This window comes from Dreissena polymorpha, chromosome 6 (assembly GCF_020536995.1).
Source record: "Dreissena polymorpha isolate Duluth1 chromosome 6, UMN_Dpol_1.0, whole genome shotgun sequence".
Lineage (NCBI taxonomy): Eukaryota > Metazoa > Mollusca > Bivalvia > Myida > Dreissenidae > Dreissena > Dreissena polymorpha.
In genome coordinates, this window is record NC_068360.1 from 74,573,563 (window position 1) to 74,598,403 (window position 24,841).

At 33.6% G+C, this 24,841-nt stretch overlaps 3 protein-coding genes across 3 annotated transcripts in view; 2 read left to right on the forward strand and 1 right to left on the reverse strand.

Annotated features, from left to right (window-relative positions):
• LOC127833738 (hepatic lectin-like) overlaps positions 1-24,841 on the forward strand; it is a 449,559-nt gene that overhangs the window by 91,709 nt on the left and 333,009 nt on the right. The window lies entirely within an intron of this gene.
• Positions 1-24,841, reverse strand: part of LOC127833737 (uncharacterized) — a 242,945-nt gene that overhangs the window by 33,579 nt on the left and 184,525 nt on the right. The gene's annotated exons all lie outside the window — the stretch shown is intronic.
• LOC127835814 (fucolectin-1-like) lies at positions 1,491-21,680 on the forward strand. The gene is made up of 3 exons (XM_052362248.1): positions 1,491-1,713; positions 20,801-21,019; positions 21,481-21,680. The coding sequence occupies exons 1-3, from the start codon at positions 1,491-1,493 to the stop codon at positions 21,678-21,680; spliced, it is 642 nt and encodes a 213-aa protein (XP_052218208.1).

Here is a 24,841-nt window from a genome sequence, read left to right on the forward strand (position 1 = left end):
AGTCATAAAAATGTTCTATGGATATTCGATCAACGGATTAAAGGAGACGATGTTTTTTACAATCTAGTTACACTAAACATGGTTGAAAAACAATACAACATTTTTGATATGCGCTGCCAGTAACATATAAACTGTTATTTTACGATAACACTTAACTTGTCTGTGAGACGCCGGTTCATTATCAACCATTGTTCCCTGTGCTAAACGGTCGGATGAGTAATCAGTTTTAAAGAATATAAACGTTCACGATGTCTTATTTAAGATCAATTGTAAAGTGTGACCGTTTGTATACGTCGCTTAAAGATGCACACCGATTCTGTTTATTTTTCAATTCTAAGGCGTGTTCTCATAAATCGTATTAATCGTTGATAAGTGAGCTTTGTAATAATCTTGCCAGTTTGTCGCCCCGATTTGGCCACTTTGTGGCGCTGATGACGAACCGGCCTGCTCAGTGCCAGTTTTGGCATTAACTGACCTGTTAGGCCACCTTGATCATACGCTTTTAAAAAAAGAAGACCTATTTTTGGCCATGAGCTCAGTTCCATCTTTAAACATAGTGGCACGCCTTTTATCAAATTACAGGCAAAAGCTTTATATTCATCTATACTTATTCGAAATAGCTCATTTAGAATCACACTCTTAATACTTTTATGAGACATTATGAGACATTTCATTACGTCTCTTTGAGACATTTTTGTAATGTTATGTACTTATAATTGGCGCCGTTAACTACAGTGAAATCTCATAAGTAAATAATTAAACATGTACACGTCTTACACTTTAAAGAATGAACTAAAATATAATGTTCACGTGATAATATAGCAACTGCCTTTATGAGAATATATTTATATATTTACTACTGGCAGTAATAACATACATAATTGTTTATTTCGGGAAACGTGTGACCATGAAAGTTTTAATAATTTTTCAAATTATTTTTCCCATGAAGATTAGAGCCTTGACAGTGATCAGACGTGTTTTTCTTTGCTCTCGAAGATACAAGCTAAAATATGTGATTCTCAATTCAATTTTGGAATTTAACACTATCACAGGATCATATTACGATATGTGTTTGCGTGGAACTGTGTGGAACTTAAACTAACATTCAAAGCATAAGGATTTTAGCAGGTTTCTTGCAAAAGTATCATATTTTCGTGGTTTGTCTATATATGTTGAAATCGTGACAGTGTTAGTGAACATATATCAGTCCGATCTCGAATCCAAGCCGTGGGATTATCTTCACAAATTACCTCCACGAATTGGCCACTGAAAACTGCCAGAGGCATTATTACATATCCTATCGTCCGTGGTAATGATAATTGGGACAACTGTGTTAACCTTTGTGCGTACATTGGATGAGTGTGGCAATTAATAAGTGAACCTCAACTCTCTACAGATGGCCAGATGTTATGGGTAAATCGGGTAACAAACGCTCCAAGGAAGAGGCGTCACCGAATTCTGTCAATGATCACCTCGATAAAGTTCATAAAATGGCAACCAATACGCCACCAGCCAGCAATCCAACAGCAACATCGCAGCCACCCTATGGCACCCCCGTTGCGCAAGGAACATTTATGCCACCTCACCTCCAATATCTTATCCAGCAGAGTCCTGCGCAATTTGCTTACATGTACGCGCCAGCCTCGCCACAAAATGTCAGCCAAGCTCACACTGCTACGCCAATTGACTCAGCTATGTACAATGCAATTCTCAGTAAACTGAATAGTATCGAACTACCCAAAAGCAAATGCAAACAAAATTATTAAAATTCGACCAAATTGAAACTGACGTTAAATTCATCTCGAACAAACTAGCAATGGTTGAATCCAAAATAGCTTCGCTTGAATCCAAATTTATCGAATCAGAGAAGAGGCTATCGGATGTTGAGATAAGTCGTACTTTTGAAAGTAATACACATGATGAAATGAAAACCAATATTGATGTTTTCTCAAATAATATAACGTCGCTTCGGAGTGAAAACATTAATCTAAATGAAACAATCATCGACCTCCAATCAAGATCTATGCGCGACAATTTATTATTTTTAATTTCGATGAGGAAACCAGCTCTGAAGACCGGAAGTCCGAAAATTGTACAGAAAAAGTTTGGCATTTTTGCGAAAATAATTTAAAAATCGAAAACGCAGCTACCCTGATGAAAATTGACAGAGCAATCAGGATCGGACCTTACCAACATGGTAAAAAAGACCAATAGTAGCCAAATTTAATTACTTTGGTGACAAACAGACCGTCCAAACAGCGGCAAGGGATAAACTAAAGAACAGTAACTTCCGCGTAAGCGATCAGCTTCCCAAACAAATACAAGACCGCCGAAAGAAACTGTTGCCATACTTAATTGAGGCGATGCGGAACGGAAAACAGGCCAATCTATCGTACGACGCGCTATACATCGATCGCGTCAAACACGCCACGACCGTCCACCCCCAGGTCCAGTTCCGGAGCTGCCCCCACGTGGTCGGGTGAATACGGCGGACAACGTCTGAACAGCACCGGAAGTCACCATGAACACAAACTTCCGACGGTACGCTAGGAAGACGACCGGAAACAGCTAACTTTTTATCATGGAATGTACAGGGTCTTGTCTCGAAACTTGAAGACAGTGATTTTCTAAACGTTATAAATTCATATGACTTGTTGACATTTACGGAAACTTGGAATTCAAAAACAACTGATATACATATTGATAATTTTGAGTGTTTCTCATGTCCGAGGCCGAAATGTAACAGAAATGCAAAAAGGCATAGCGGAGGTGTAATGTTTTATCATAAGTCAGAAAACCACGGTAAAATTGAAGTGGTAAATATAAATGAAAAATGGATCATTTGGTGTAAGCTTCTTAAAGATTTCTTCGGTTTTGAAAACGATGTTTATATGTGTTGTTGCTATATACCACCAGCTGAGTCCCTTCTGTATAAAAATGTAAATTCCATGCTACAAGAATTTGATTTTTTTTGACAAAATATCGAACGATCTTAAACTGTATACCCAACTTGGAGATGTTGTTTTAACGGGAGATTTTAACTTACGAATAGGTCCAAAGTCGGACCTGATAGATAATATAAATCTCGACCGATATGTTATTATGCCTGAACAAGATTGACCCATTGATATTATACCGTTACAATTGTAGGCGGATCAGCAGACGAATGCGTTCGGAAATAAACTGCTTACACTTTGTAAAGAAAATAGTATTTTCATTGCAAATGGGCGCCTAGAACCAGGACTTAACACGTGTTACAATATTTGTCGAAACACTGTAGGGTCAAGCACTGTTGATTACGTGATCGTTAATTATAATATGTATACCCGCATAAGCTCTATGAACGTACTAGACTTGACCGAATTTTCTGATCATTGCCCGATTGAATTAACGTCGCTTTGTAATAAATGTATTTTTCACAAAAGGGATAATATTGATTTGTTACATAATACTTTAGAAGAGAAAAGGTACATGTTTGATGAAATGACAAATACATTATTATCGAACCGCGGCAATGTGGATAACTGTATCGATGCCTTATCGAATACTATTTTTGACATCTCGTTTCAGATTAACGGTAAAACTAATCACAAAGGCACTAATTAAAATAAAACTAAACGTGATAAGACATCAATATGGTTCAACGAGGCATGTAGACTAAACAAAAAGGAGTTTCACGATTGTAAATGAATCTTTAACAGTAATCCCTGTGACGCGAACAGGATTAGATTTTTACATGCCAGAAATAATTATTGCCGCATTAAAAGGGAGACAAAAAGCGCATATTACAATAAAGAAAAACATGCATTAGCAAAGCTGAGCAAAACTTATCCAAAAGATTGTTGGCGATGTATAAATAAATATAAAAAGAAAATTTCTCCTGACAATAATGGTATTAGCATGAATCAATTTTCAAATCATTTTAAACAAACGTCGAATACTGCTCATAGCAGATCATTTCCCGTTAATGACTTTAATGACCTTTATCCTTCACATTCCATTGAAACGCTCGATTGCGCTTTCACTGTAGACGAAATAAGAAAAACGATATCCAATTGATTTCTTTATTGATTCCACTGATTTTATCTCACCATATCTAACTTAATTTTTAATAACATTTTCGATCGTGGTTTGTATCCAGAATCTTGGGGCAAAGTAGCAATCATACCTATATTTAAAAAATGTGACAAGAAATTTTTTCATTATGTCTTAGAAACAGAATCAATAGTTGGTGTGAAGAAGAAAACATTTATAATCCACTACAATTCGGTTTCAGAGACAAACGAAGCACAACTGATTGTATATTTATATTACACAGTATTATTCAAAATATTCTTTTGCAGAAACATAAATTATATTGTGCTTTCATTGATTATGAAAAGGCATCCGATACAGTTATCCACGAAGCATTATGGATAGAATTGATTGAATCAGGTCTTAGCTGCAAAATGATTACAATGATAAAATGTATATATGCAAATGTTAAATCATGTATAAAAAACATTAAGGATATGTCTTATTCCGGCTTCTTTGACGTTTCTCTTGGTGTTAAACAAAGAGAACCTCTGTCACCTCTACTTTTTCTGTTTATCAATGATATTACAGATTGTATTGATGTTCAAAATTTAACAAATGATGATTTGCATTTGCTATCTGTTTTTTGATGTTATTTGCTGATGATATTGTAATATTTACTAATAACCCAGTAAGCCTTCAGAACCTACTTAACGATATTTACCTTTACTCTACTAAGTGGGGTCTTAAAATAAATGTAAATATAACGAAAATTTGCATATTTAAAAAACGAAAAAGCATGTGCAGCTATTCATGGCTAATTAATAACGAGTTCATTGGGATAGTCGATAATTTTGTGTACCTGGGTATAACATTCTATTACACTGGTTATATATCCCATACTGAAAAAATATTAAATGAACAAGCCTTTAGAGCTTATCATCATCTTTTATCTATTTTTAGCCGTGTCAAATTAGATGTCAAAACCAAACTATCTCTGTTTGATTCACTAGTAGCGCCAATCATCTTGTATGGTTCTGAAGTTTGGGGCATCTATGATATCTCTGATATTGATAAATTATATTACAAATTTTGCAAAAATATTCTCCGTGTAAAACAATCTACTTCAAATTTGCTGTTCTAAGTGAATTAGGTAGATTTCCTTTAGCTGTTATAGCCAAACTAAGGGCTTTGCGTTATTGGAAAAATTGTAAGTAATCAGAATTCAGTATTATATCAAGTGTTTACGGAACAGATGCATATTTTAACCAATTTAAATTGTACGAAAAATAACCTATGGTGTAAGGTTTTGAAATTAAGTTTAGACAACATTGGCTTTGGCTATATGCTTGATACTCCTGAAATAACGGACGATATTGAATACAATGTAACTCAACGTCAAAAAGACCAATTTATACAAGAATGGAGTGATACATTATCTTTACAGCCGAAAATGGAATCCGACTTAAATTTTAACAAAAACTTCGGATATGAAAAATACCTTGATTGTTTATCCAATGAAAACTCCAGAATTCTAATGAGCAAATTTATATTAAGAGCACATTATCTTGAAATAGAAGTTGGCAGATATAATAGTATATCCCGAGAAGAGCGGAAGTGTAAACTTTGTAATCAAAATGTATGCGAATCTAAATATCACTTTTTATTTTGTTGTCCATTATATAACGAATTGCGTATAAAATATAATATCAGGACATCCTGGCCTACAATTAGTAAATACATATCAGTGATATCTTGCACAAATGTTCTAAAAGTGAAATCTATGGCAACATTTTTGACAGAAGCTTTTAAATTTAGATCGGAGAAATTAAACCGTTTAGCGGATGTATAATTGCATTTTTTAACACATTAATGTATTGCATAGTCTTATATGTCATTTGTTCTTATGCACACGTGTTTTGCTTGTTTGATATATCTGTTTATACTTAAATAGGATATATGGTATATTGTATGATTCCCTGTCTTGGCCACATCTTGTTTGTATATGTTCTTGGCCAAAGGCAGAATGCCGGATTGCCAATAAACTATTGATTGAATAATTTTCCAAACAGTATTGTTTGCATTCCCTGTATGGTAGAGGTCTGCAGCATTTACGGCTGTTATACAGTATGCTATTTCTACGTACACATGCGTCCAGAGGTGGACCGCAACAGTATAATACCATGTTTTATGCGAATTAGGTGTATGCTACGTGAAAATAGCTGTGTCTCTCCTAAATAACAATGCCATTTTTCAGAGATCAATTGTATTTATCATATTTGTATGTTTAAAATATTAACAAAAGTATTCCATTAGGACACAAAAGTAAAAATATAAAAACCATGACTGTTCTTTTTTATGTTTATTTAACGGTTAACGAGACCATGTATGAATTTCACATACAATATACCAGACATACACAACTTATTACATGCGCAATTGAAATTAATTATTAATATAATTATTTATTTAGTATTAGAATAAGTTATTGCATTATACGCACAATGGTTTTAATTGCATTTATCATGAAAGTGTTTATCCGATAAAACTGTTTATTTTTTTTACCATTAGTTTTATTTCAACAAGTTGGACAACTCTTGGTATGAGCACGATTCTTGCTGTAGTGAATACATGCAAATGCTGATAGTAGCCATCACCTGATGTTGAATAGGTTCGCGAAAACGCTCGTACTTTATCCTTCATTTTATCGAGTTTGGTTTTTAATCGGATCGCCAGTAATTCATAAGAAACGATTTCAGTGAACTTACAGTTATTATCACTTATACAATTAATTGAACTTTGCCAGCTAAAACAAAATAATAATAGACTACACGTTTTGACCAATATTTCCGATCTATATAGTCTTCTGGATAGTTTCGGGATAACCGTTTGCAATGCAAATTCTGGGCTCCGTTGACACCAATTGTGTTATATGTCATTAACAGTATGTTTCTCATATAAACTATAATTGTAAAAATACTGCAATGTCGGCCGTAGTTGCCGATCTATACGACTATCTGGTTTATATCCCGATATTACATACGGATGTCCGAATAAGAATTCTGTAATCCGTAGACATCTCTTTTTTGTGTCATGAACACTATGTTGCTTATACCAAATACTGTAGATGGATTCCTGTTTTTGGGGACACAGCAAAACTTGTGTACGTATATTGACAATCATGGATGCGGAATGAGTTATGGAATGAAACGTGTGCTCTTATTAAAATACACATAGAAGATTAAACATAATAGCAAATTTGTGAACACCCTATACGCGGCTGATGAGGTTTTGAAGTGGACACAGTATTAAATCGAACATATGTCATTGCAATTGGGACTTTAAGACAACACGCAAACAAAAGGAATTGCATGCAATCAGTGTTTTGAGTAGACAGTTCTGGAAATCTAAACAAAAAACAAACATCGTAAAAGGAATAGAGCTAGAAATAACAAATTATTGCAGAAAAATACCCTCGACGCCGCGTGTCGCTTTATATTGGTAGTTGATATACAACAATAACCACATGGGCGTGGTCAGTTTTTTCCACATGGGCATGGTTAAACAATTATGAAAGAAAGTACTGCGCTGAGCAATTGCATCTACTAGATAGTACTGTGGTTTCAGAAAAAGGTTTCAGGAGTTATTTTGATATAAACGATTCTATAAATTACACGGGGAGTGACTAGTTTTGAATGTAAGGATATGATGCGTACAAACTGTGTAGAATACCACTATATATTTATTTAAAATTGCATATAGCTTTACTAAATAATAACCTCGGTATATTGTGGTTTCCAAGGACAGAACTTGTAAGTTGTTTGTTTATGCAAGTATATATAACATTGTTACCCACATGCCTTTACCAGTGCATCCTGGGGCAAAATTTGACATATGTTTGAGAAGATAACCATAATATGTCACCAACTTCAAAAGCTGTTAACCTTATGTTTGCTGACATGTTATATTGCTTAAAGTGTACATAAATAATCAGGAAGTCATCGAACGTCCGAGTTAAACATGGGCATAACTTTCGGAATGAACATCATTGATCATTATGTTAAGTTCATGTATACAATTGAATCGGAATTTAAAAAAAATCATCCAGTATACGGTTTACTTATACACATATAATGTATACGAGAAGAGTAAATGTTTTTCAACTTCAAACTCCACAATTATTGTTCAAGTATTCAATTATTTATTACATAAGAAACTAAAACGCATCATGAAAAAGGATCCCCCTCCATGAATGAATCTCCTACCCATGTGTGCATCATAATCATGAAGACAATGGCATTTTTGATTGCCATGTAGCTTTTACCGACCATATCAAAGAGTGCAGCGTTAACTCACCGGATATTAAAACTGAAACCTCAATATGTACATGCAATATTGAGGTAGCATATTGAAATATAAATTTGTATTTCGAACTAGACGTTACATGTACATGGCATGGGTTTTCAATGTGCCTCTTAACAGACTCAAACGAAATGTTCATATATGTTTTGATAATTTACTTACGGATGTCTGAGACAGTGTAACATTATACTGTAATGTCGACGGTCTGTTAGAGAAAGGAACAGCGAATTATTGAAATATTACACAGAAGCTCGAGGTATGTCATTTTACAGTTAAAGAATGCATTAAATCACATAATACAAACAAAACTGACATTCGACTAGTTAAACTAGGCACTGAAAATAAGTAAAGGTGTATAACAATTGGCGTTATTCGATAAGTTACAATTAGACCTACTCGCCTAATAACGAGTCTTTTTTATAAATAATTCGAGTAAAATCGGAGAGCTGTTTCATTTTATTTTATGATGCTAGAATCATGATTTCATGATTTGATTTAAGTTTTAGGTTATATATATATCAGCAGAGGGCCACGTCGGTTTCCTACAAGTTACAGAAGAAATTTTAGCACCGCAGGTATCGCCATCTGTAGGAATGTCCAAGAACAAAGAAGACATAAATTGAATTACACCTGTTGTCGAAGGTTAAGTGATTTATAGAGTCATTTGGTCGGTAATTACATTGAAAAAATAATGTAAACTGTGCAAGTCGAAAACATACTTTCGTCCTTCTTGGAATCCGCATTGTCTATTTGTCTGAAATATCGAGCTAAACGGTGCTAAACGGTGCATGGTCGAATGGATATCCGTAATTTGTATTGTGGATATTCTTTTGACAAGGGTACCATTGCGGATAGAAACCTGCCGCGGTAATTGCTTGTTTAATTTAATGTTTATAAAAATCGTTAAAACTGTATTTCAACTGAAATGATATCAATGTAAGAGTAAATACGATTGGCTGTGTTTCTATAAATAATAAAAAGCATATGTATCGATGTTTTATGATTTAAATATATACCGAATCTGCCAATACTACACTGAGTTTATTCATGGAAATTGTTGCTTCACGTTGCAGCAAGGCGTCATATATATTTTGTTTCACCAAAAGATATCGCTCGCTCAGTTGGTATGTCGCATTTAAATAAGAGAAACATATGCCAATATGTGTTATGCTCGTTTGAGTAAAGATGTGTTCTTCATTATACTACAAGTGTGTATAACGTATGCCTACGACGGACCCTTTATGTCCGAAATGACTTTTCATACGGCATATATTTCTCCAAACTGTACACGTTTAATAAAGGTCAGTTATGCCCAGTGCGTGAAGGCGTTAGCAGAGTCACAAGAGACCGACGTAATGAACTTCTGGAGACTTGCTACACTTTGCGAACTATGTTCTACTGATCAATCAACGATACATCCGGTCAAGGACGCGTTGACAAAGTGGCTAGTGGCGCCTTAATCAGATACAAATACTACATAGGTAAGTAAACCATTTATCACAAAAATTAATTTATTGTGACTACATAAAACGTTAGCGTTATCAAACAAAAACTTACATCGTTATTATTGTTTGCAAATTAAAAACGTTAATCATGTTGTACAAATAACCAAAATAATCAACGGCGAGAAAAAAGGAATCAAATAAATTTAAAACGCAGTAATTTGAAAGGAATAGCAACATGTGAATATACACTTATTTAAGAATATCGTACAAAACATACCGGTATGCATTGTGAAAATACAATTACACACATAATATTTTTTTGATTTAATAAACAGCTTCTCTTTATGTACATGTGATCCATGTCTTAACTATTGACCGCCAACCATCAATATTGATTTTGTCTCTCATATAGCACTGAACGTTTGCAAAACACATGTTCTTTCATATTGATAATGCATTACACGTTTCTATGTCTTGTACTTAGTCCGCCTCGCTAGTTGATTAAATTATCCTGCCTTTTATCGCCATGCAGTTGGCAACAATGAATGAGATGTTTGGGAACATAATTGAGAGGGCAGAACCGAAAACGTTTTTGAACTATATTTTTTTAATTTTTTAATAAGTATTTACTCAAGTAAGTGTCAAAATCGGAGTGTTATACTATTAAAACTGTTTTAAGTGATTCAACTATAATATGTGAATTTCTAAAGTTGATTGATGTTTAACTGCCAATAGTTTTCCGCAGAAATCTGTTATAATTTCAGTATTAAATAGATGGAAACAAGTTATAACATTTTTCCGCTGAAATAAGTTTACTCGACTGTCAAAATAAATGGTATTCTGTTATAACTCAAAGACTTGCAACTTACATTTTTTCACTCAAAATGACTTATAGGACGTTGTTTATGGAGTGTTAGCATTTTATAGACATGTCGATGTTCATAAACTTAAACAAGTACAGCTTACATTATACAAAAGAAAACAGAAACTGAACTGTAGATAACTCAAGTTATGATATGTGTTATGTATTTATGACTTAATAACTTTATATCTATCTTATGAAAAGTAAGCACATGTCAGTTTTGAATAATTACTTATAAATTTAATTGTATGCTATTATATATATTTTTTATGAGTAGCCAATATTTAACCGTATTTATAATTTAAAGCATCTTGTCAAATGTTTAGGCAACTAGATCAGTCTAAATCGTTAAAAAGATTTCTCTCAATACAAACTAACAAATAATGAACATTGTAGAATGGACAAAAGTACTGTTCTGAAATGTGTATATTTATTCATTTTAAATTGTACATGGTACATTGTAAAACATTAAAATGATAATTTGTTGTACTAAATTTCGTGTGCACTTTGAATTCCGTAACTGCCTTTAATGTTAATTGTCCATAATTATAGTAATTATCTTTATTCACCTTTCAACAATCAAATACCAGTTATGGACATATATAATTCAGCAAAAAACTTTCAATACAACTTGATCAAAATAAATTTTATTATTGATGTTTCATAAAAGTTCTATCAAATATAGGTAGATAAAATGATTGTTTGTTAAAAAAATAAAATGTCTCTCTCTCTCTTCTCTCTCTCTCTCTCTCTTAGTCTGAAAAATAAGATTTATTATCTGGTAAACCTCTTCTGGCAAATCATCCTCATGCAGACACTCATCATCACCACCCTAGCGATCTTGATCAAAATCATGGGTTGATCAGTGTTATATTTATGATCATCATAATCATAAGCAATAGTGTCATTAGCATCAGTTTCACAACGAGTATGGTCACAAGCACTATTATAATTATCATCTATTTTATAAGAAGTATGATCATGATCATACAGTTCATTTTGCTGTCCGTAATAAGCAATTTTTGTTTATGCAACTTCTTAATGATTTCAAGGATTTTGGATGAAGGTCAGCCCATGATCATTTCTCTGTAATTTTTCGAAAATTGTAAATATAGTAGTGATTTGAAATGTTTGCAATTAAAAACAAACAACGTTGAACTATTTCAAGATTAACAACCCATTCAATAGTATGTCGAATTTTAATGAATCAATACATATTGCTTTTTATATATTTCCTGTTTAGAAGTTTCTAAAATGTAAATGTATACACGTATAAAATACATTTAAATTTTATAGATACCAGTTTGGTTTGATTACTTTTATTTTATGGTTGCACAGTAATAATTTAAGCTTTGTATACGTATAAGGTTTGTAAAATCTTCTTTTCTACTCTATTTTAATACTAACATCATTATGTTCACGATAGAATTATCAGAAACACAATTCAAGTTCATTATCGTTAGGAGTACAGACATGACAGGAATGCAAAATCAGAAAGTTTATGTAACGGGTAGTTGGAAATATAAATGATAAATGTGTTAAATAAAATATAACAAACGCGAACTGTGTATTAAAACGTTTATGTGCGTGTATTTATCTACACAAATCAAGTGGGTACACATTGGGAAGTTTGCCAGTCTATTCATGCTGCTTAATAACAACTGCATGCTGGTATATTATAATTTTGGTTTGGTTAATGATAGATTGTGTTATAACAAGCATACTTTAACATCGTTGGGACTTGTGACTATATATTTATGTTGCATAGTGGATAGTTATCTTAAGTTACTTGATTACGTGTTCTTGTGTGTATTAAGGTCAATGAAGGACCGTGATTTATTTTTTCGAATAAATTAGTATTGATTGACATTTATACATGTAGTTCACTCGTATTTCCACAACCTCGTTGTTTCATACACGAAACGACGGCCCGAAACAACGATACGAGACGGCATGACCGTAATGCGAGAAATTAATATCGCAATCTTGAATCAAATTATCCTGTCGTCGCATTATCATGTTTGCGCGCTTGTTTCTGAATACATATAAAATGTGAGAATGCGATGCGTTAGTGCAATATACATTTCGTTAACTATCATGCAAGTTTATAACAATTGGCTGTCCGCCTAGCGACCCGGGTTCGATTTCCGTTTCAGGCGCATGTAATTTTTTGGTAGGTTTTCACAATACCGAACAGGCGGGTTTAGTCCATGTACGAAATCAATTCATTCACAATAGAAAGCATAAACTGTAGACACTGCTCACAAATTATTTAACATAACGTCTGGGGGAAACACAATGGAAAAGCACAATGCATATTTGACGAGTTGTCAACGAGAAGTTAACCGTTAAGGCCCAAACACATGCTGTGTTCAAAACGTCATCGGTCATAACTGAGTCTAAAATTAATCACGAGCGAGAAGTAACGATGCAATCAGATACGTGTTCATGGTATCAATGAACTACACAGGATCGCAGATGCAAAAACTGATTAAGCTACGTTTACAGAATACTTATGAAATACCTCTACACAATTCAAAGTGTTTGTACTGTAAAATAATATTTATTCTTCGTCATGAACGTTCGTGTGTGTTTTTGTCCCCCAAATTAATATTTTGTATTTGAAACGTAAAGTCTGATTATAGTTGTGTTTTTTTTAGGAATTCGGATCAACCGCAGAATAAACAAATATGAATGACACACGAATAATAATGAGTTGATACCTTTGCATTTATTTTTCCCTTTTGATATTTAATAGTGTTAGAAAATACAACTCTTAAAGAAAAGGCGAATACCATTCGGACCTTAAACGTAAACCGCGTGTTTTTTGTTTGGTAGTGCATTTACTTAGGTTTCTACATTTATTGGGCATGATCTATTTCTCAGTATGATATATCAACGATTTTTAAGTGATTATCCCTAAATTATCGACATAAGCGCTAATTTTCTTGGAAATATAGTGTGATTGCTGAATATGCTGAATACTGTGACAGTGTAAGTATACGGGTTCAATCAGACGCAATATGCGAATCAAACAAGCCCTAACGTTGTCTATTGAAATGAAGTTTTAACGCCAGTTATTTGGGACACAAACAAAAAGAATTTATAGATAACAAACAATAGATTTCTCAGAAAACACATTCCGGTTTCCTGTTATGCCAATGTTGTATTCGTGATTCTAATAACAATGCGCGTAATAGTATAATAGAAACCACTTTCAATTGTTCGTTTACCATTGTGTATGATCGCAAAACATGTATGATGGATGTAGGTCTTAAGTTAATATGCCAATGGTTGTTGCCAGATACATCTACTTGATTTGTTTAACACGTGTGCTTTATTTTAGCAATGTAATTAATCTTCAGCGTAAGCATACTTTGACCTTTATTTGTTACAGATTGAAATAACAATCAATCTATTAAGAAAAAAGTACTACGCATGTTTAACATATCATTTTAACGAAATAGTATGACAACTGCCCGAACAAAGTGGTAATTAGTGATTTTCAATCAACTGCTCCTAATGTACATGGAACAAAAAGCTCCCTCAGACAGTGTATCGACCACAATGGGTGCATTGTCATCGTGAGGGAATATTTATCATGCGCTTTTGCATTGTTAATGGGAAACATACAAAAGCAACCGCAAAGTCCTGATATTGTGCGCTATGAACATAACATGTTAAATGTATTACTGTTTGATTAATATAATGCAGAAAATTAAACAAAATGAAACAAGTGTGCGCTGAAGCTTGTATTTGTATTTTTAAATAAAGGGCATAATCAAGATAATTGCCACAGAAAAATAGCAATCCCCTACTAGGTCATTGTTATCAGAATAAGAAGAGGATTTCTACAGGTTGCATCGACGTAGAAGTACTTGTAAATCATTGCAGGATCCAAATTTAGTTTTCAATGATTTCTGTAATAGAAGCATCCACAATTTTGAACTGCACACGTACTTTTGTAATAACGTGCATATTCACCAATGGACCCTTAATGCAATTATCGGGTTTCATTAACCTTGCCTTATTACGTTGTGAAGTGAAGCTGATTCCAGATTTAATCTTCAATATATATTTGTAGTTTAGTTTAAACCTATCGCTTTTATTATCAGTTATTTATTTTATTTGTTGTGGCCATAGCAACCTTTGTGGGCAAACAAAACGGCGAAAATTATTTTGAAAATAGTCGTCAAGAATGTTTTTTTTTTCTAATTTGATTTATTTATCTGTCCTACCTACATGTTGATGTATGATATATGTAATGCCCCTCCATTGTTCCATGTAAACAATACAAATAAAGAATACCGTATTTTGATTGTCTCATTGTATGAAATTTACAGACAGTATAAAATTACATGCATTTGTTCAAAACAAATCTAAAACAATCTGCTCAGCAAACAAAAACCTGTGTTGACTATAGGATTGAATTTTAAACGGTGCTAAATTGAAACATGAAATAAATCAAACGAATAATTATGCTAGTAAATTAAAAAGCATTGGCGTTAATGTTGTTTTCTTTTTGACCAGTGTAAAACCACAAAATGTTTAATATTGTATTGGTGACAAAAGCATTTTCCATGCGTTACGCGCTGTAAATCTACATGTATCACTTACGCAAAACGGCGATCATATCCGATTTATATTTTAAGTAACATTAATTATCGGTTTAAGGGATGTACATGGGCCTTTAATATCATGTATGCATTGGCTGCCTTTCTCTGAAATATTAAAATATAAATAACTATCGAAAGTTATGGCTGTGTAGTTGACAATATGGTGACCTCCAGCACCCGATTGTATAAACAGTAAAACCGGCAGTTAACCACATACCGGCGGTTAAAAGTCGGTAACTTGTTGGTTACTGGTTTGTAAGCGTTTGTAGAAAATTGGGTAAGTTATACCGATCGGTTAAAACCCAGTTAAAACATACCCTGCTTCCCTGGGTGGGTAAGTACAAGTAACCAAGAGGTAACTTACACAAAATGGCCGAGTCGCGCGCCATTATAAAAGCTAACCATCGACAACCTTGAACATTTCGACAAGTAAACAGACAATTGCAGCGACTGACACTTTATTTGACTTAATTTACAGGGCAATACGTTTTCCGACTTCGGTCGACGAAGTTAAGGACGCGCAGAACGTGATTTTTTATATAATGTTATGGATATGCCGTGTGTGATCCGATGCATCAATGGCGCCCATGTTAAATCATTTCTCCGAAAACAGTACAAACAAAAAACAAAACACGTTCGAACTAGTATCTTACCTTAAATAATCCTTTAAAATCCATAATTAATCCATTTAACTCATTAATTGACGATTTTGCATCTAGGGTCTTTAATAATTATTTTAGCATAGTTAAATAAAGACCCTTATGCCACCCTATTACTATTTTCAAATGAGTTTATGAACTCGATAAACTTTCTTTTTCGACACACGCTTCGTCACGTACTCAACATTACTGCTGTTCAACATTGTGTACACACCGGTCTTTGTGACAATAACGTAGTGACGTCACCATCTATGTATAGAATGGCTGTTCAAATGAACCGGAGCAGTTTAACAAATAATAGCCGTTGGTAAACTCGGTTACATTTGCAGATTTCTGCATACAAACATATGTTTAAACTTACACAATGTTTTATTTGGTAAATGCCCGTATTGTACACGAAAATAATTTAATATATAAGTAAACAAAGAATGAACAAGAAATATCTTTAAAAAAGATATACGGCGTTGATTGTGGTTGGAGTTTATGGAAGGTAAAGATTTAAATGAATGAGATCAAGGATAGCTAATATCTTTTTCTGTGCAGTTTTTAGCTGCATCAAACGCAGTACGGGATGTTACGCGGAGTTTTCGCGGCTTATTTTACATTATTGCATATTGCTGGTCATAAACCTATAGATACAAAACAGAAAACCAAAGTCAACCGGCCACACGCGAAGTCTCCGTACATATTTTAAATATGTATACGCGCGTTCTTCGAACAAACCTGTTTGAGTGGTTTATCGGTACGTGTATTTGATTCGATTATTAACAGTATCGAGAATCATCGCGCTCATACTTTATACATTAGTCAATATGCTGCAATAATACATTAGTAAATATGATGGAATAATTCTTGTTAATTAATTAAAAATAATATTTATCATGGTATTGTTGAAAACACATTAAGAATCTATTATTGACATGCCATAACATAATATCGCTGGATATCTTCATTTCACATCTTTCTGGTGGTAAAGAAAATTCCAGTTCACCTAGTTCACGCTATAGCGTCTTTTATTATATAACTATTATGTTACTGACCGCAAACTCCGAACAGCACATAAGGTCTGACCTGTATGTAAACTCTGACATTCAAACACACTAACCGCGAACTGACCCCTTATACCTCGCGGGTTGAAATGCAATGCATTAAAGTGAGGCATCGCTTCCACTGCTCTTTATACTTTTACATATAACATGTTGACAGGAATATGGAAGTCAGTACTAAATATGAGAACATGGCCTTTAAGTACACAACGTTCTCGCGCTGAAAATCCTCTGAAAATAAAAGGTGCACGCACAAACTGTATTGATGTCGAGATTGAGTGTAAAACTGCTCTATCTATTAAGCCGTTTTATTAGAGATAACACTGTTTCATGCTGTACACGCAGTTAAACAGTGTTACAAAGACGCGGACATGTTTCCAATGTTCTAGTGGTATTATCAAATCAGCCAATGCAGTCAATGAAGTGTATTCATCTGTACTTGGCCGCGGGAAGTTTTATTTGAATTCTATTGGACGCTAACAAAGGTCAGGCTAAGGTGAAAAGCTGGCGTATACAGCTAACGCCGAAAAACATTCCATTACACAACAGATAAATGAGTTTTTAATACCCGTGTAAAAAAATGGGACATTCCGAATTCCACTGTGGTGCTATTTTTATCATCTAATACTTTACACATCTCTATGCCTAACATGAATTTAATCGGAAAGCAAATATTGCAGATTATTTATGAATTGTGCGATATTTGTATGGCTTGTTGTACATTCTAAAAATGTCAAAAGTATATGCACGGATTATAAACAATGCACATTGCACGAAATAAGGAAAATGTGATAAATTGACAATTGAAATGCGTCGATATACAGTGCATGTACGTGTGAAATAAGTCGCGTTTATAATAACTCGTCAAAAAGACTCGCACTTTTTTTTCAATTTCAATATGCAATATTGGACTACAGACAGAGTGATTTTCGGATGTAATTTGAAGTTAAGGATATACTCAGCGTTGTGCTTTGAATGTGTAAACATCGTTCTTTGGCGAAAGATATTGTTTTATAACGCAGTCATATGAAAACGGGTTATAAGCAAAATTAAAAGAATAGGCTAGCATGTTACGACGACCATGAATATGTTACATCATTTTAAAAACAAGAAAATTTGGCATCTCATCAAGCACTCTCGCAGTTGGAAGCAACAGGGATTCCGCTTAAATGAGGCAAATCCCGACATCATGATATTTTTTTCCCTGGTCTGTGACATATGTTCGTAAACATTTTGAAAAATTTGATGAACTCATAGTTAAAATGTACACTTTATTTCATTGTAAAAGCATTTGTAAATGAATTTGATCAAAAAAACATACATGACGCTGTTTATTTTGTTTGTTAACGAAATCAAAGCGTGACACTTCGCGCGAAAATTACGTCATTAGAAAATGCATTGTGGGAATGTTTTGGTTAAATTTACCGTTGGTTAAATTCCACTATGCGCGGTTTATTTACTTTGCGGTATTTCGTGTTTATACAATCGAGTTACCTTGACGGTTACTAAACCTGAATAACCGCAAACTTACCAAGGTTTGAAAGCTACCGAGCGGTAACTTTAACCAGCGTTTATACAATTGGGTGCTGGTAATCAGTAGTCATCGGTTCGATCCCTACTCTTGGAGAGTTTTTGTCTATCTGAACATAGGTACTGTTCTACCCAGGAGAACAGACTTGAGAGTGTCTTGAGTGTCTTAATAAGCCGTAGGCTTTAGAACCAATGAACCTAATTTGCATTGTATGGTAATGTCTAGACGCTGTATCTTCCTAGCTTACCGATCTCATTGCAGTAGTCCGTCACGTCCGTTCGGAAAAACAACCTGGAATTGCGAACCATAGACCACATTGACATTTCCCAATGATAAGCATACGTATCATAATTATGATAATCATCATAATGGAACCAATGTCCGCTTTTGAAATAAAAAGATGTATATGCTATATTGACTGACAATATGCGTTAAATATGCTGTCAGCACACATAACAAAGCATAACAAATTGCGTGGCGTATCTATTTATAATAACAATTCAAAATAACAAGTGGGACACACGGGAACGTTTGAATTGTATATATAAAGAAGGGACAAGATAACTGTTGGCAATGGCTACTCAAAACAATCAATATATCATAAAATAATATGCTAATTGTATTTAATTTTGCTTTTCTTTCCTTAAATAGATGCAAACCGTCATCATAAACGCGACAAAACTTCACCTCAAATTTATCAAGATTAATCGAAAGTATTTCAAAATTGAATTCATGGTGAATCAATATCATTCCATGGTAAAAAAGTCGAGCATGCAACTCACTTGTTACGAATTCAACTGGCAATGATACTTTAGATTCCGTTTAATTGCATAGTATGTGTTTTAATGAACGTTTACTGATCACACTTTTGAGTGAATGTTTCCAACTCGTCCATTATATCGTGGGAAAAGGCTTGGAAAGCCTCGCCATTTCCTATAGCATATCATACTCGTCTGATACCTCATGATATAAAAAGTAACCATCCATGTATTCTCTATGTATCATGTCTGACGATATATTGGACACCTCTTGTCTGATATCACACACCCAAATCACCAGCCAAGTCCTAAATGTATCACAATCCTACTCGGAGTGCGATATTAATATACTTGCGTTCAAAGAGCGTTTACTAGATTCATTGTATATGCAGTTTCAAATGTGGCACTTGGCAAGACCGCTTCTTAAACTGACACAGCTGGTGGAGGTACCCCAGCGTTTTGCGTCAACCTGATCAGAATCAGCGTTTGCCAACAATATGTGACTAATAACAGCTCATAATACAGCAAGTTGCTGTAACATATTAAAATCATGAGCAGTCTATGATAATGTGCTATGACCATGGTACAATTAAGAGATACAATGCCGCAAGACCTCATCTTATTTATGGAATATGTTTGAATATAGAACACATTTTCCTATACATATTTTATAATGTAGTGTTATTTTAATAATGTATATACAATTCTGGAACAGGGAACTTAAATCACTGCATTCTTGTTTTGAATTTGCAAATGGTTACCATGGTAACCATTAAGCTGTAATAATTGTAACGCAACTAACTCTTAAACATTGAACATTTTAGAGCTATATGTTACCAGGTACCTGGTGTAACAATACCTGAAAGATTAAATGTAAATTGAACAAAATGAACGAACTATGTTTGTCTATGTATGTACTTAATTTTGGGATCTGTTTTAAATTCTTTATAAATTTGTATTATCATTGAATTACTATTATATCTGAATTACTGATGGATTGATAAATGCAATGTTTAATAAGGTAACGTATTATTGTTTACAAGGTTTAATAAACATTATATTTTAATTTTACCTCTTTTAAATAAACTATTTTAGTTTCACCTCTTGTAAATTAATTATTACAGTTTCACCTCTTTTAAATAAATCATTGTGTGTATGGAAAATTGGTTTCCATGGTTACATGAACACTAAATCCTTGATATACCCTGTAAACAAAATCAGAAAGCTTATAACCGGTAGTTGGAACTATAAATATATAACGTGTTTATAAGAAATAACAAAAGCGGACTGAGCAGTGTAACGTTTATATACGTGTTTTTGTTTCTACAAAAATCAAGTTGGTAGATGCCTTATATAAAATCACGCGTCGAAGCAACAAGCTCTGGTATCATTTATTGTATAAACAACATCACTAGCGCTTATGGCGAGTGTTTCATATACACACACGCTTATTGAGTAATTTTACTGTGCATGTAACAAAAAACTCAAAACCATCTGTGTTGACCAGGATCCAGCAGCGAAAGCCTGTCAACGTTCAAACAAGCAGAACAAAGCTCGACGCATGATTGGCCCGCGGGCCTGGCCGTAGAAGGGGATCCCAGAAGTTCATATCAATACTGCAGCCTCACCAACGATCAACCCGGTGAATGGTGGATGGTGGATTTGGGACGAGTGTTCCAGGTGACGACCGTCACCATAATCAACCGCATCCATGATTGTAATTGCGGTACGTTGTCACTAATACAATTTGATTGACTTATTTACAGATTTTCGTTAAGTTGACAAATATCTATAACTGTCCTGTTAAAAACCTTAGTCCTTAAGTTACATTGGAAGAATTTAAAATTTAAATAAAGCCTTCTCCGGAATTTAAAATTACTTGCTTTTGAAATGTATCTATTATTTGTAGTGTAAATCAAAACAAAAAGAAAAAATCATTCGCTGAGAATTAGTTTTATAAAAGATTAGAAGATGATCAATGATTAACTAATAGCATTTTGTTGTTTTTATATTCGTCAATTGCTCAAAACTGTTTATAAGTTGAGACTTAACCTATCCCATTTTTGTTTCTTATATAAATTAGGCAGTTGTCAGTAAATGGCAAAAGTCTGTAGTTTTGTACAGGTTCTCAGTTTTGATCGGAATACGTTTGAGTACGGTAAAACGCTAATAACATACTGTTTTCAGGCGGACGCTTGGATGGGATAGTTTACGAGGTTGGGATTGCAACAGTATCGTGGGAAGAATGTGGACGCTTTCTCGGTCCAGCTGATGGTGTTCTAAATATTACAACAACCTGCAACCGCACCATGCACGGGCGCTATGTGAGAATACGCAAGATCAAGCAAGATTATTTAACCTTGTGTGAAGTGTATGTATACAGTTAAATACTGTTTCAGACAACAATCATTCAGACACTATAAATGTGTACACATAGTGCTAATGAAACAGTAATTAAATGAAAACACATTTGTCTAGTTAAGTTTAATCAGTTGTGGCGAATACTTGGCCACCAGAGACCTTTATCTGTTTCTGTTCTACTAAAATGTCATAAATGTTAAAAGCAGATTCTTCATTTACTCGCTTGAATTCATCTGTATTTCCCAGTTGTTGAATTTTAAATTTATCATTATCCGAAAATAGTTTGCTGATCATGAATACACGTGTTAAACTCAAAACAAATATACACACACTGTAAATCCGGAAATACTGACCATACGAAAAAAATCGGTGTGTATTATGACGGTATATTGGCGTTAAGTCTTTAGTGAAAATATGATGATTATTATTAAATTGTGCGTGAACATCCTACTTGAGATTGAAATAAAAATCGTTGAATATAATTTACTATATGATGCTATTTAAATGCGAATCTTGAGGATAAGTTATAATATATAATATGCCGGCACAAAGTCTTCTATTAAGAATAATAATTATTTTTGATTTCGGATTAAAAAAACGTTCTTGAAAACTAATTTTAATGAAAATAGTTTGCTGATCATGAATACACGTGTTAAACTCAAAACAAATATACACACACTGTAAACATCCTACTAGAGATTGAAATAAAAATCGTTGAATATAATTTACTATATGATGCTATTTAAATGCGAATCTTGAGGATAAGTTATAATATATAATATGCCGGCACAAAGTCTTGTATTAAGAATAATAATTATTTTTGATTTCGGATTAAAAAAACGTTCTGGAAAACTAATTTTAATGAAAATAGTTTGCTGATCATGAATACACGTGTTAAACTCAAAACAAATATACACACACTGTAAATCCGGAAATACTGACCATACGAAAAAAATCGGTGTGTATTATGACGGTATATTGGCGTTAAGTCTTTAGTGAAAATATGATGATTATTATTAAATTGTGCGTGAACATCCTACTTGAGATTGAAATAAAAATCGTTGAATATAATTTACTATATGATGCTATTTAAATGCGAATCTTGAGGATAAGTTATAATATATAATATGCCGGCACAAAGTCTTCTATTGAGAATAATAATTATTTTTGATTTCGGATTAAAAAAACGTTCTGGAAAACTAATTTTAATGAAAATTAGACTAATTTAAAAAACATCTTGTACTATCATTATTAAAGTTTTTCAGACTGGTTTGGATTTGAAGCTCAGCCTGGTTGTGTTGACCATGCAAACTATAAATCTTACACACTGCTTGTATTTTACCTGTTTATTTCTGATGTTATTTGTATATGTTTCTCTGGATAAAAAATATATTTTGTTCTACCTGTTGAATTATTTGTCATCATACATAGGACCTTATAAAAAGCGTTGTATGTAATGTCCGACATGATTCAAATGAAGCACCTTCGTAACCGTCCTGTTTCGGGGAATTTCATCATATGAAGCGTTTGTATATGGTGAGGACCATATTCGTCGTTCTGTAATTATGATTATTAATCACGCAAATCTCGTTCAACTAGAACTTGTGTAATAAACGAGTTATGGCCAACATCATTGTTTGGTAGTATACTACACGTTTTCAATCTATATACAAGCAATCATGTTCTTTTCCAGCCGTAATAACTGTCGATTTTGGTCTGAAAATAAAACACTTAAATATCATCGTCTTTTTATCCATGACGTATCAACTATTCAATTTAGTATTAATATAATACACATTATCAACAAAAACAACAAACTTTGATATGCATCATTATGAAAGTACAATCAAAACACGACAAAGACCGAAACCACGAATTCAAAACAAAATTAGGCCAACAGAGCAATATTCATAGAAATATTTATCGAGTTGAGAACATGAATTCTTAACGTTTTTATTTATGTGTTTGTTTAAACAAAAGAGATAAATACTACGGGTAAGCAAATGTGTTGACAAAATTCAGTTAAAGTGCATGACAAACGTGTCTTGGGCTAATCAAATCATGTAAGTATGTCGACCGTGACTCTTGTCATTGAACTTCCGGTCAAAATTTATACGAAATTTAAACTTTAATTTAGCCGTCCTCCATCACTTTAAAAGGACGTTTGCATGGATAAACTAACGACGGAAAACAATAATAAACAAATATATCGTAGCCGCGTTAGATGCTAGGTCTACAGAAACGACGACGTGACTGGTAGAGGTGACGGTTGCTCCACGTGATTAAAGAAATACCTATTCTAGGAACAGACAAGCGTTACCAACATACTGCAATATGATGCGGTCAATAATCCCAATATTTAAAAGGACATTCCCTCTTGTACAACTCTCACATAAACGACGCATATTCCCTCAAAGAAATGTAGTTTGTTCGGTAAAGCCTGCATCGTGAAGTTGCCGGTCAATCATGATACGCGATAATGTGTTGACAGTGTTCGGCGAACAAAGATAACATTAACATGTGTGAATATCTCGAATGTATGACTTTACACGTTTGAATACGATTTAATGTGTTTCGTGTTATTCGTCAAACAATTGCTGCCAGCCGATTTTCCAGACATAAAAGAATGGGCCGTGTCTAATATTTTATCGACCGTTTTATCACTCTATATTTGTGAAAACGTATCGGTTGACTGCTTAAAGACAAAAATATTGATGAAATCTCTCATAAGATGTATTTTTTCTTAAATATTTTTTTTAAAGATACAGTCAAGTTACCATTACCAGATCAGTAGCGTAGTAAAGTTGTTCTGGTGGAAAGCAATACATGATTTGATACTTCTTTTACACCAGTTTGATTAAAATATTACCTTTTCTTACGGATTCAGCACATAGTCTTATTTTTAAACGCAGGCAAAATGTATTTGTGATACTTTTTTTTCGCCGCAGAATTCATGCATTAACGGATAAGTTGTAGCCATAACGTACCACGTTATCGAAACCACTCAGGCAAGGGAGCATCTAACATGCTATTTAAACTGTCTAAACATGAACTGTGTTGTTCACAATGACCAAGTTACATTGCAAGTTATAAATAATATTCATATTTTGTTATTAATCGTTTTATATATGTGATCGTGTATCTACACTTTACGCATGGTGTTCTCGTGTGAATTATCTGTTGAAAA

Bases quoted from the DNA above. Each gene is read 5' to 3' on its own strand.
- LOC127835814 (XM_052362248.1), top strand. From the start codon at position 1,491: ATGGCAACCAATACGCCACCAGCCAGCAATCCAACAGCAACATCGCAG. The intron at 1,714-20,800 runs GTAAACTGAATA...TGTGTTGACCAG, and splicing joins TATGTACAATGCAATTCTCA to GATCCAGCAGCGAAAGCCTG. The intron at 21,020-21,480 runs GTACGTTGTCAC...TACTGTTTTCAG, and splicing joins CATCCATGATTGTAATTGCG to GCGGACGCTTGGATGGGATA.